This window comes from Oncorhynchus keta, unplaced genomic scaffold (assembly GCF_023373465.1).
Source record: "Oncorhynchus keta strain PuntledgeMale-10-30-2019 unplaced genomic scaffold, Oket_V2 Un_contig_20573_pilon_pilon, whole genome shotgun sequence".
NCBI lineage: Eukaryota > Metazoa > Chordata > Actinopteri > Salmoniformes > Salmonidae > Oncorhynchus > Oncorhynchus keta.
Genome location: NW_026282085.1, coordinates 1,469 through 15,386, shown reverse-complemented (window position 1 = coordinate 15,386; position 13,918 = coordinate 1,469). Strand labels below are relative to the sequence as shown.

At 46.7% G+C, this 13,918-nt stretch overlaps 1 protein-coding gene across 1 annotated transcript; it reads left to right on the top strand.

Annotated features, from left to right (window-relative positions):
- The first annotated feature begins 181 nt into the window (after positions 1 to 181).
- Positions 182 to 13,477, top strand: LOC127920796 (sodium-dependent dopamine transporter-like). Its single transcript, XM_052504812.1, has 6 exons — positions 182 to 298; positions 1,597 to 1,696; positions 6,100 to 6,200; positions 7,112 to 7,279; positions 8,309 to 8,380; positions 13,398 to 13,477. The coding sequence occupies exons 1-6, from the start codon at positions 203 to 205 to the stop codon at positions 13,419 to 13,421; spliced, it is 561 nt and encodes a 186-aa protein (XP_052360772.1). The 5' UTR covers positions 182 to 202; the 3' UTR covers positions 13,422 to 13,477.
- Positions 13,478 to 13,918: the final 441 nt, after the last annotated feature.

Sequence of the window (13,918 nt, the reverse complement as noted above, 5' to 3'; positions counted from 1 at the left end):
AGGATCAGGACTGGCTAATCCTGCTATAGGTGAAGTGCACGGACCAAGTTCAGCTAAATGATGGTGTTCTGTGTTCTGTGCTCTGTGCTCTGTATTCTGTGCTCTGTGTTCTGTGTTCTGTGTTCTGTGCTCTGTGTTCTGTGTTCTGTGCTCTGTCTCTGGTCTCTAGATGGGAGGGATGGAGTCAGTGATCACAGGATTGATGGATGAGTTCAAGTTTCTCCACAAACACCGGGAACTCTTCACCCTCTTCATCGTTGTGTCCACCTTCCTCATCTCACTGTTCTGTGTCACTAATGTAAGTGGACGAAAAAAATGTGTGCGTAAAGTTATTCCTCAAGCATCTCAGGAATTTGCATGAATGACACATGGCTAATATAAGAGACATCAAATGGAACCTCTCCTCTCCTCTCCTCTCCTCTCCTCTCCTCTCCTCTCCTCTCCTCTCTCCTCTCCCTCTCTCCTCTCTCTCCTCTCCTCTCTCCTCCTCTCCCTCTCCTTCCTCTCCTCTCCCTCCCTCTCCCCTCTACTCTCCCTCTTCTCTTCTCTTCTCCTCTCCTCTCCGCTCCTCCCTCCCCTTCTCTTCTCTTTCTCTTCTCTCTTTCTCTTCTCTTTCTCTTCTCTTCTCCTCTCTTCCTCTCCTCTCCTCTCCTCTCCTCTCCTCTCCTCTCCTCTCCCTCTCCTCTCCTCTCCCTCTCCTCTCCTCTCCTCCTCCTCTCCTCCTCTCCTCTCCTCTCCTCTCCTTTCCTCTCCTCTCCTCTCCTCTCCTCTCTTCTCTTCTCTTCTCAACTCTCTCTCCTCTCCTCCTCCTCTCCCTCTCCTTTCCTCTCCTCTCCTCTCCTCCCTCTCCTCTCCTCTACTCTCCTCTCTTTCTCTTTCTCTCCTCTCCGCTCCCCCCCTCCCCTTCTCTTTCTCTTCTCTTCTCTTCTCCTCTCTTCTCCCTCCTCTCCTCTCCTCTCCTTCCCTCTCCTCTCCCTCCTCTCCTCTCTCTCTTCTCCTCTCCTCTCCTCCTCTCTCCTTTTCCTTTCCTCTCCCTCTCCTCTCTTCTCTTCTCAACTCTTCTGTTCTCTCCTCTCCTCTCCTCTCCTCTCCCTCTCCCTCTCCTCTCCTTCCTCCTTTCCTCTCCCTCCTCTCCCTCCCTCCCTCTACTCTCCTCTCTTCTCTTCTCTTCTTCTCTTCTCTCTTCTCCTTTCCTTCTCCGCCCTCCCATTCTCTTCTCTTCTCTTCTTTCTCTTCTCTCTCTCTTCTCTTCTCTTCTCCTTCTCCTTCTTTCTCTCTCTCTTCTCTCCTCTCTCTTCCTCTCCTTCTCCTTTTCCCTCTCCTTCTCCTCTCTTCTCTTCTCAACTTCCTGTTCTTCCTCCTCTCCTCTCCTCTTCTCTTCTCTCTCTTCTCTCTTCTCTTCTTTCTATTCTCTTCTCCTTCCTCTCCTTCCTCTCCCTCCTCTCCTCCTCCTCTCCTCTCCTCTCCTCTTCCTCTCCTCTCCTCTCCTCTCCTCTCCCTCTCTTCTTCTTCTTCTTCCTCTTTCTCCTCCTCTCCTTCCTTCCCTTCCTCTTTCCTCTCTCCCTCTCCTCTCCTCTCCTCTCCTCTCCTCTCCAGGGTGGTATCTATGTGTTCACTCTGCTGGACCATTTTGCTGCTGGGACATCCATTCTCTTTGGAGTGCTTATTGAGGCCATCGGCATCGCCTGGTTCTACGGTGAGGAGGGGAGAGGAGGTGGGGGGAGGATGGGAGAGGAGGAGGGGAGGAGCAGGAGGAGGGGGAAGGAGCGGAACGAGGAAAGGCACAGGAAGGGGTGCTCCTGCCTAGTTATACGGTGAGGTGTAGGGAGTAGGAGGATGGGTAGTGGGAGGAGAAGGGACCCCTTCCTGATTCTACAGAAGAGGAGGGGTAAGGAGGAGATGGGATGGGGGGGGGACTCCTGTCTTGTTCTACAGAAGAAGAGGAGTGAGGATGGGTGAGTAGGGAGGAGGAGGAGGAGGGCGGTGTGAGGAGGGAGGGGGTGGGAGGTGAGGAGGAGGGAGGGAGGAGGAGGGAGGAAGGGAGGAGGTGAGGAGGAGGAGGAGGGAGGGAGGAGGTGAGGAGGGAGGGAGGGAGGAGGTGAGGGAGGAGGAGGGGAGGAGGAGGGAGGGAGGAGGTGAGGAGGAGGGAAGAGAAGGGAGGAGGTGAGGGAGGAGGGAGGAGGGAGGGAGGGGGTGAGGGAGGAGGGAGGGAGGGAGGAGGGAGGAGGAGGTGAGGAGGGAGGGAGGGAGGGAGGGAGGGGGTGAGGAGGGAGGAGGGAGGAGGAGGGAGGGGAGGAGGAGGTGAGGAGTGAGGAGGAGGGAGGGAGGAAGAGGTGAGGAGGGGAGACTCTTAGCTCTTCATGGCCATCCAAGCTGATGCCCTATTAGGCCATTGATAGGATCTGATGGGATATCAGTCTGGATCTTCCTCTGCTGTGCCGCCATGCAACACTACCTCATCAGCTGTCAGAGGCCCGGGAGGTAAAACGCCTGTCTCTGGTGTGTTTCTGCCACTCAGAGTGTATGGTCCATATTACTATTTAGTGTTTAGGTGTTTGGACTGACAGAGACACATTACATATAAATAATAGTGTATTGATATTGAATATCTGAGGTCAACATCCCTGTCTGTGGTGGAAAGATTGATATTGTTTTTTTTTGGGGGTCTGTTGTGGTTCTGATGATACTTGGATGTCAGAAATATAAGCTAGGCCCGATGGAAGATTCCCTTGTGCCGTGTCTTTCAATTATAACTTAAAGGGATAGTACACCCAAATGACAATAATAATAATAATATATGCCATTTAGCTGACGCTTTTATCCAAAGCGACTTACAGTCATGTGTGCATACATTCTACGTATGGGTGGTCCCGGGAATCGAACCCACTACCCTGGCGTTACAAGCGCCATGCTCTACCAACTGAGCCACAGAAGGACCACAAACGACACATTGGTTTTCCTAACCCCGTAAAACAGTCTACGGATGAGGTGTGACTGCAACAAGTCAACGTGAGGTGAGCTGTGTTTACCTCAGGTTGACTTGTTGCAGATAGACGGCTGTGTTTACCTCAGGTTGACTTGTTGCAGATAGACGGCTGTGTTTACCTCACGTTGACTTATTGTAGATAGACGGCTGTGTTTACCTCATGTTGACTTGTTGCAGATAGACGGCTGTGTTTACCTCACGTTGACTTGTTGCAGATAGACGGCTGTGTTTACCTCACGTTGACTTGTTGCAGATAGAGACGGCTGTGTTTACCTCAGGTTGACTTGTTGCAGATAGACGCCCGTGTTTACCTCACGTTGACTTGTTGCAGATAGACGGCTGTGTTTACCTCAGGTTGACTTGTTGCAGATAGACGGCTGTGTTTACCTCACGTTGACTTGTTGCAGATAGACGGCTGTGTTTACCTCACGTTGACTTGTTGCAGATAGACGGCTGTGTTTACCTCACGTTGACTTGTTGCAGATAGACGGCTGTGTTTACCTCACGTTGACTTGTTGCAGATAGACGGCTGTATTTACCTAACGTTGACTTGTTGCAGATAGACGCCTGTGTTTACCTCAGGTTGACTTGTTGCAGATAGACGGCTGTGTTTACCTCACGTTGACTTGTTGCAGATAGACGGATGTGTTTACCTCAGGTTGACTTGTTGCAGATAGACGGCTGTGTTTACCTCACGTTGACTTGTTGCAGATAGACGGCTGTGTTTACCTCACGTTGACTTGTTGCAGATAGACGGCTGTGTTTACCTCAGGTTGACTTGTTGCAGATAGACGGCTGTGTTTACCTCACGTTGACTTGTTGCAGATAGACGGCTGTGTTTACCTAACGTTGACTTGTTGCAGATAGACAGCTGTGTGTGATGATGTAGTTCACATTACAATAACTTTTGATGTTCAATTCCCATGTCCTGAAAGAAAAAATGGATTCCCTTCACATGTTCAACTTTACTGACGATTTTGTCACAACAAATGTGGCGTTATATGGTATGTGTGTCGGGCGGGGCAGGGATGTGTGTGTGTGTGTCTCGGGCGGGGCAGGGATGTGTGTGTGTGTGTGTGTGTGTGTCGGGCAGGGCAGGGCAGGGTGTGTGTGTGTGTGTGTGTGTCCACTCTGGTCTTGACACGTGTGCTCTAGTCAACAGCATGCTGGTAGGCTACCATCAGAGATAATCTAGTCAACAGTGCTGGTAGGCTACCTTCAGAGATAATCTAGTCAACAGTGCTGGTAGGATACCTTCAGAGATAACCTAGTCAACAGTGCTGGTAGGCTACCTTCAGAGATAATCTAGTCAACAGTGCTGGTAGGCTACCATCAGAGATAATCTAGTCAACAGTGCTGGTAGGCTACCTTCAGAGATAATCTAGTCAACAGTGCTGGTAGGCTACCTTCAGAGATAATCTAGTCAACAGTGCAGGTAGGCTACCTTCAGAGATAATCTAGTCAACAGTGCAGGTAGGCTACCTTCAGAGATAATCTAGTCAACAGTGCAGGTAGGCTACCTTCAGAGATAATCTAGTCAACAGTGCTGGTAGGCTACCTTCAGAGATAATCTAGTCAACAGTGCAGGTAGGCTACCTTCAGAGATAATCTAGTCAACAGTGCAGGTAGGCTACCATCAGAGATAATCTAGTCAACAGTGCAGGTAGGCTACCTTCAGAGATAATCTAGTCAACAGTGCAGGTAGGCTACCTTCAGAGATAATCTAGTCAACAGTGCTGGTAGGCTACCATCAGAGATAATCTAGTCAACAGTGCAGGTAGAGGTATCTCCTTCAGAGATAATCTAGTCAACAGTGCAGGTAGGCTACCATCAGAGATAATCTAGTCAACAGATAGATTTGTATTTGTCAAACGGCAGCCAAGCCTCAATCATCATGTCACCAGAATAAGACCCTCGGTGTTTATTGAAAAGGCTTTCAATAAACACCGTATTTTCGTCTTTCCTTTACACTTTCTTGTGTGACACTACAGTACGACGAGCAACTTGCTTTGCTCAGACAACATTGAAGTTATCTGAGAGCCCACAGGCATTGATTTACAGCAACGTCTCCAGAGTGAATTCAGGTTAAAAAAAGAACGTCTCCAAAGCTCACTTCTGGTTTAGACTGCTAGTCTGATCTACTATACTGCTGGTCAGGGGTCCAGACAGTGCTGTGTGTGTGTGTGTGTGTGTGTGTGTGTGTGTGTGTGTGTGTGTGTGTGTGCGTGCGTGCGTGTGTGTGTGTTTGTGCATGTCTAACCAGCCTTGTGGCTCGGGGGTCAGTGTGGTCAGCTTGCTGCCCTGCCGTGGTGGCCTCAGCCTGGGAGGGCAGACTACTTTAGCCCCAGGCTTCTCCGGGCCTTTTCCCTGGCTCCATCTCTACTGACAGGTGGCTGTGGCACCCTGTGCCCTCCACAGGAACAGCTGCCTGCTCTCCATAGGCTCCAGTCACATTGGGATTATGCCTGGGCTTTGAGAAGTGCCTCCCAGGCAAGGAACAAAGAGAGAAGGTTGAGTGAGGAGAAGCCCAGATGGGGAAAGCGACTTGATGTGAGTGGTATTAAACACGCTACCAGAATGTTAATATCCTTGTATTTCAAATGTACTGTCGTTTCCTCCGGAGCGAGAGAACACAAAGACAACTATTGTTCATCCACAATGTTTCCTGTCTGCTGTGGTAGAAACCTCTCCTTTCCCTCTCTTTGCTCTGTAAACGATGACTCAAGGCTTCCTGTCTGCTGTGGTAGAAACCTCTCCTTTCCCTCTCTTTGCTCGGTGAACGACGACTCAAGGGTTTGGATCAGGTTAAGGGTTCAATTCCAATTGAAGGTCGTCAATTCAGAAAGTGATTTGATTTTAAACTTCAAAAATGAAAAGAAAACATGTTAAAAATAAATAGCTTTTACTTTTAAGTCTATTGAAAATCAAAGGTAAGTCGCTCTGGATAAGAGCGTCTGCTAAATGACTTAAATGTAAATGTAAATGTAAAGGTCTTTTAAAAAAAAAATACTTCCTGAATTGACAGCTTTCAATTTGAATTGACCCCAACGCTGGTTATAATGACGGACCGTCACACGTTTTGTAACTGCCACGGTTTGAACTCTTCCCTTCAGGAGTGGACCGGTTCAGTGACGACATCGAGGAGATGATCGGACAGAGACCAGGCCTGTACTGGAGACTGTGCTGGAAGTTTGTCAGCCCCTGCTTCCTCCTGGTGAGTTCATGAAGAGAGAAACACCTGGGTCAAACACGGCAAGTATGTTTTAGTTCACCTGGTGCAAAATGGAACCAGGTGAATAGTCCATGCAGCTCTCAGTCATGTCCTTATGACAGCTCTCAGTCATGTCCTTATGGCAGCTCTCAGTCATGTCCTTATGACAGCTCTCAGTCATGTCCTTATGACAGCTCTCAGTCATGTCCTTATGACAGCTCTCAGTCATGTCCTTATGACAGCTCTCAGTCATGTCCTTATGACAGCTCTCAGTCATGTCCTTATGACAGCTCTCAGTCATGTCCTTATGACAGCTCTCAGTCATGTCCTTATGACAGCTCTCAGTCATGTCCTTATGACAGCTCTCAGTCATGTCCTTATGACAGCTCTCAGTCATGTCCTTATGACAGCTCTCAGTCATGTCCTTATGACAGCTCTCAGTCATGTCCTTATGACAGCTCTTAGTCTTGTCCTTATGACAGCTCTCAGTCATGCACACCAAGGTCTAGGCACTAACTACAGTTTGCTAGCTTCAGTAAAAGCTAGTCCATAAGTGTCCTTATGACAGCTCTCAGTCATGTCCTTATGACAGCTCTCAGTCATGTCCTTATGACAGCTCTCAGTCATGTCCTTATGACAGCTCTCAGTCATGTCCTTATGACAGCTCTCAGTCATGTCCTTATGACAGCTCTCAGTCATGTCCTTATGACAGCTCTCAGTCATGTCCTTATGACAGCTCTCAGTCATGTCCTTATGACAGCTCTTAGTCTTGTCCTTATGACAGCTCTCAGTCATGCACACCAAGGTCTAGGCACTAACTACAGTTTGCTAGCTTCAGTAAAAGCTAGTCCATAAGTGTCCTTATGACTTGAAACAGGAAAGTGTCCTAACCCCAAAACCCTCTGTTTCTCCAGTTCATGGTGGTGGTGAGCTTCGCGACCTTTAACCCTCCTAACTACGGGACGTACACGTTTCCCATATGGGCCAACATGATTGGCTGGTGCTTGGCTATATCCTCCATGACCATGGTGCCTCTCTATGCCATCTACAAGATGTGCACCTTACCTGGAAAGTTCTGCGATGTAAGTCTGGTTTATATAAGTCTGGTTTATATAAGTCTGGTTTATATAAGTCTGGTTTATATAAGTGGGAAGTCTGGTTGATATAAGTCTGGTTTATATAAGTCTGGTTTATATAAGTCTGGTTTATAAAAGTCTGGTTAATGTAAGTCTGGTTTATATAAGTTTGGTTTATATAAGTCTGGTTGATATAAGTCTGGTTGATATAAGTCTGGTTTATATAAGTCTGGTTTATATCTGGTTTATATAAGTCTGGTTTATATATCTGGTTGATATAAGTCTGGTTTATATAAGTCTGGTTTATATAAGTGGGAAGTCTGGTCTATATAAGTCTGGTTTATATAAGTCTGGTTTATATAAGTCTGGTTGATATAAGTCTGGTTTATATAAGTCTGGTTTATATAAGTCTGGTTTATAAAGTCTGGTTTATAAAAGTCTGGTTTATATAAGTCTGGTTTATATAAGTTTGGTTTATATAAGTCTGGTTGATATAAGTCTGGTTTATATAAGTCTGGTTTATACTAAGTGGGAAGTCTGGTTTATATAAGTCTGGTTGATATAAGTCTGGTTTATATAAGTCTGGTTTATATAAGTCTGGTTTATATAAGTCTGGTTGATATAAGTCTGGTTTATATAAGTCTGGTTTATACTAGTGGGAAGTCTGGTTTATATAAGTCTGGTTTATATAAGTCTGGTTGATATAAGTCTGTTTGATATAAGTCTGGTTTATATAAGTCTGGTTGATATAAGTCTGGTTGATATAAGTGGGAAGTCTGGTTTGTATTGATATATGCTGCTATGGTGATTAAGCAGACACCTTTAACCAAAGTGATGCCCACTTTTATCAACATCAATGCACAGAAATGTCAACACTGACAGTGACACATATATATTCGGTATGTGAGCAATATGGTTGATGAGCTATAACATCACCAGCAAATCTGAATATCCCAGCTTGGTAATTAATGCACAATGATTTGTATAATGAAGACAAGTTAGTTTCTTTGGTAAGTGATTCCTGTCTTCCTGTAGAGACTGGCCTACGCCATAACGCCTGAGCACGAACACCACCTGGTGGATAACGGAGAAGTTAGGAGGTTTACGGTAAGCTGCTCTTCACTGTTTACTTGACATTACTTAACCTCCCCTACTTATCTTACCCTACCTTACCTTACCCTATCTTACCTTACCTTACCTTACCCCACCTTACCTTACCTTACCTTACCTTACCTTACCTTACCCTACCCTACCTTACCCTACCTTACCCTACCTTACCTTACCTTACTCTACACTACCCCTTACCTTACCCCACCTTACCTTACCTTGCCCTACACTACCTTACCTTACCTTACCTTACCTTACCTTACCTTATCCTACCTTACCTTACCTTACCTTACCTTACCTTACCTTACCCTTACTTATCTTACCTTACCTACCTTACCTTACCTTACCCTACCCTACCCTACCTTACCTTACATTTACCTTACCTTACCTTACCTTACCCCACCTTACCTTATCTTACCCTACCTTACCCTATCCTTACCCCTTACCACCTTACCTTACCCTACCTTACCTTACCTTACCTTACCTTACCCTACCCTACCTTACCTTACCTTACCTTACCCTACCCTACCCTACCCTACCCTACCTACCTTTTACCTTACCCTACCTTACCCTACCTTACCCTACTTACCCTTACCTTACCCTACCCTACCCTCCTACCCTACCCTACCCTACCTTACCTTACCTTACCCTACCCTACCTTACCTTACCCTACCCTACCCTACCTTACCCTACCTTACCTTACCCTACCTTTACCCCTACCCCACCTTACCCTACCCTACCTTACCCTACCTTACCCTTACCCTACACCTTACCTTTTTATCCTTACCTTACCTTTTACCTTACCTTACCTTACCCTACCTTACCTTACCCTATCCTACCTTACCTTACCTTACCTTACCCTACCCTACCCTTACCTTACCTTACCTTATCCTACCTTACCTTACCTTACCTTACCCTACTATCTTTACCTTACCCTACCTTACCTTACCTTACCTTACCTTACCTTACCCTACCCCACCCTACCTTACCTTACCTTACCTTACCTTACCTTTACCTTACCCTACCTTACCTTACCTTACCTTACCCTACCTTACCTTACCTTACCCTACCCTACCTTACCTTTACCTTACCTTACCTTACCTTTTACCTTACCTTACCTTACCTTTACCTTTACCCTACCCTACCCTACCTTACCTTCCCTACCCTACCTTACCTTACCTTACCTTTACCTTACCTTACCTTACCCCTACCCTACCTTTTGCAACCCTCACCCTACCCTACCCTACCCTACCCTACCTTACCTTACCCTACCTTTACCTTACCCTACCCTACCCATACCTTACCCTACCCTACTCTTACCTTATCCTACCTTACCTTACCTTACCTTACCTTACCCTACCTTTACCTTACCTTACCTTACCCTACCTTACCTTTACCTTTACCTCCACCCTCCCCCTACTCTTACCTTATCCTAATCTTTACCTTACCTTACCTTACCCTACCTTACCTTACCTTACCTTTACCTTAATTTTACCTTACCTTACCTTACCCTACCCTACCCTACCTTACCTTACCTTACCTTTACCTTACCTTACCTTTACCCTACCCTACCTTACCTCCACTTACCCTACCCTACCTTACCTTACCTTACCTTTTACCCCTACCCTAACTTACCCAACCCTACCCTACCCTACCCTACCCTACCTTACCTTACCCTACCTTACCTTACCCTACCCTACCTTACTCCTACCCTACCCTACCCTACCTTACCTTACCTTACCTTACCTTACCTTACCTTACCCTACCCTACCTACCTTTACCCTACCCTACCTTACCTTTTACCCTACCTTACCTTACCTTTACTTACTCCTTTACCCTACCCCTTACTTACCTTACCTTACCTTACCTTACCCTACCTTTACCTTACCTTTTACCTTACCTTACCTTACTCCTACCCTACCCTATTCTAATTTACCCTACCTTACCTTACCTTTTACACTACCCTACCTTACCTTACATTACCCTACCCTACCCTACTCCTACCCTACCTTACCTTACCCTACCCTACCCTACCTTACCTTACCTTACCTTACCTTACCCTACCCTACTCTTTACCTTACCCTACCCTACCCTACCTTGGCCTTACCTTTACCTTTTACCTTTTACCCTACCCTACCCTACCTTTACCTTACCTTTTACCTTACCCTACCCTACCCTACCTTTACCTTACCCTACCTTACCTTACCCTACCTTTACCTTTACCTTACTCCTACCTTACCTTTACCTTACCTTACCTTACCTTTACCTTACCCTTACCCTCTACCCTACCTTACCTTTACCTTATCCCCACTTTTACCTTACCTTACCTTTTACCTTACCCTACCTTACCCTACCTTTACCTTACCTTACTCATCCTTACCTTACCCTACTCCTACCCTACTCCCTACCCTGACCCTACCCTAATCTTTACCTTACCTTACCTTACCCACCCTACCTTACCCTACTCCACCTTACCTTACCCTAATCTCTACCTTACTCCACCTTACCTTACTTACCTTACCCTACCTTACCCTACCCTACCCTACCCTACTCCTACCCTACCCTACCCTACCTTACCCTACCTTACCTTACCCTACCTTACCTTACCTTACCTTACCTTACCTTACCCTACCCTACCCTACCTTACCTTACCTTACCTTACCCTACCCTACCCTACCCTACCTTACCCTACCTTACCTTACCTTACCCTACCCTACCTTACCTTACCTACCCTACCCTACCTTACCTTACCCTACCCTACCTTACCTTACCTTACCTTACCTTACCTTACCTTACCCTACCCTACCCTACCTTACCTTACCTTACCCTACCCTACCTTACCTTACCTTACCTTACCCTACCCTACCTTACCTTACCTTACCTTACCTTACCTTACCCTACCCTACCCTACCCTACCCTACCTTACCTTACCTTACCTTACCTTACCTTACCCTACCCTACCCTACCCTACCCTACCTTACCCTACCTTACCCTACCTTACCTTACCCTACCCTACCCTACCTTACCTTACCCTACCCTACCCTACCCTACCCTACCCTACCCTACCTTACCCTACCCTACCCTACCCTACCCTACCTTACCTCCTTACCCTACGATACCTTACCTTACCCTACCTTACCTTACCCTACCTTACCTTACCTTACCTTACCTTACCTTACCTTACCCTACCCTACCCTACCCTACCCTACCTTACCTTACCTTTACCTTACCCTACTCTACCTTACCATCTACCTTACCTTACCTTACCTTACCTTACCTTACCTTACCTCTACCCTACCCTACCTTACCTTACACTTACCTTACCCTACCTTACCTTACCTTACCTTACCTTACCCCACCTTACCTTACCCCACCTTACCCTACCTTACCTTACCTTACCCCTACCTTTACCATACCTTACCTTACCTTACTCCTACCCTACCTTACCTTACCCTACCCTACCTCTACCCTACCCTACCCTACCTTACCTTACCTCTACCCTACCCTACCCTACCTTACCCTACCTTTACCTTATCTTACCCTATTCTAATTCCTACCCTACTCCCTACCCTACCTTTTACTCCACCTTTACCTTTACCCTACCTTTTTTACCTTACCTTAATTCTACCCTACCTTACCTTACCTTTTACCTTTTACCTTTACCTTACCCTACCTTACCTTACCTTTACTCTTACCTTACCTTAATTTTTTACCTACTCCTACCCTACCCTAATTCTACTCCTACCTTACCTTACCTTACCCTACCTTATCTTACCCTACCTTACTCCACCTACTCCACTCCCTACCCTACCCTACCCTACCTTTTACCCTACCTTATCTTACCTTACTCCTACCCCTAATTCCCACCCTACCTTACCCTAATTCTTTATCTTACCTTAATTCTTACCCTACCCTACCCTAATTTTACCTTACTCCTAACACCCTACTCCCTACCCTACCCTACCTTACTCCATCTACCTTACCCACTTTACCCATCTTACCTTACCCTACCCTACCCTACCTACCCTACCCTTACCCACCTTACCTTACCTTACCTTACCTTACCCTACCCCACCCCACCTCATTCCCTACCCTACCCTACCTTTACCTTACCTTACCTTACCTTACCCTACCTTACCTTACCCTATCTTACCTTAACCTTACCCCACCTTACCTTACCCTTACCTTACCTTACCTTACCCTACCCTACCTTACCCTACCTTACCCTACCTTACCTTACCTTACCTTACCCTACCTTAACCTCCCTACCTTACCTTACCTTACCTTACCTTACCACCTTACCTCCTACCTTACCCACCCTACCCTACCTTACCCTACCTTACCCCCTACCTTACCTTACCTTACCTTTTACCCCACCCTACCTTACCCTACCTTACCTTACCTTACCTTACCTTACCTTACCTTACCTTACCTTACCTTACCCTACCTTACCTTACCCTACCTTACCTTACCTTACCTTACCTTACCTTACCTTACCTTACCTTACCTTACCTTACCTTTTACTTATCTTACCTTACCTTACCTTACCTTACCCTACCTACCTTACCTTACCCTACCTTACCTTACCTTACCCTACCCTACCCTACCTTACCCTACCTTACCTTACCTTACCTTACCTTACCCCACCTTACCTTACCTTACCTTGCCCTACCTACCTTACCTTACCTTACCTTACCCTACCTTACCTTACCTTACCTTACCTTACCTTACCTTACCTTACCTTACCTTACCTTACCTTACCCTACCCTACCTTACCTTACCTTACCTTACCTTACCTTTACCTTACCTTACCTTGCCCTACCCTACCTTACCTTACCTTACCTTACCCTACCTTACCTTACCTTACCTTACCTTACCTTACCTTACCCTACCTTACCTTACCTTGCCCCTACACTACCTTACCTTACCTTACCTTACCTTACCTTACCTTACCCTACCCTACCTTACCTTACCTTACCTTAGTGTATTTATTGTCCTTTCCCATTGGTTTCCACAGCTCCAACACTGGATGGTGATCTGAGCCCAGGAAGAAGACAGGGGTCTGTTCACATGGAGGATGGATGGATAGAGAGAGGGAGGGAGGGTGTGAGGGAGGGTGTGAGGGAGAGAGAGGGAGAGAGAGGGAGAGAGAGAGAGAGAGAGAGAGAGAGAGAGAGAGAGAGAGAGAGAGAGAGAGAGAGAGAGGGAGGGGGAGGGATGGATAAGTGAGTGATGGATGGCTAGAGAGAGGGGAGGATGGATGGATAGAGTGAGGGATGGATGGTGAGGATGGATGGAGGGATAGAGTGAGGGATGGATGGAGGAGGTGAGTGATGGATGGCTAGATAGAGGGGAGGATGGATGGATGGAGGGATGGAGGAATGAGTGAGGATGGATGGAGGGATAGAGTGAGGATGGATGGCTAGGGAGGCACAGCAGACATGTGAAGAGAGTTTATACTGTAACAAGAGGAGAGAGAAGTGTTTGAAATGCCAACCAAGCTGTCAAATCGTAGTGGTCTTTAATTTCCTCAATGGA

What these genes read in the sequence shown, in the direction of transcription:
- LOC127920796 (XM_052504812.1), top strand. Translation starts at nt 203, where the DNA reads ATGGATGAGTTCAAGTTTCTCCACAAACACCGGGAACTCTTCACCCTC. An exon ending in CACTGTTCTGTGTCACTAAT is followed by an intron (nt 299 to 1,596) that starts GTAAGTGGACGA and finishes TCTCCTCTCCAG; the next exon opens with GGTGGTATCTATGTGTTCAC. An exon ending in GAGAAGTTAGGAGGTTTACG is followed by an intron (nt 8,381 to 13,397) that starts GTAAGCTGCTCT and finishes TGGTTTCCACAG; the next exon opens with CTCCAACACTGGATGGTGAT.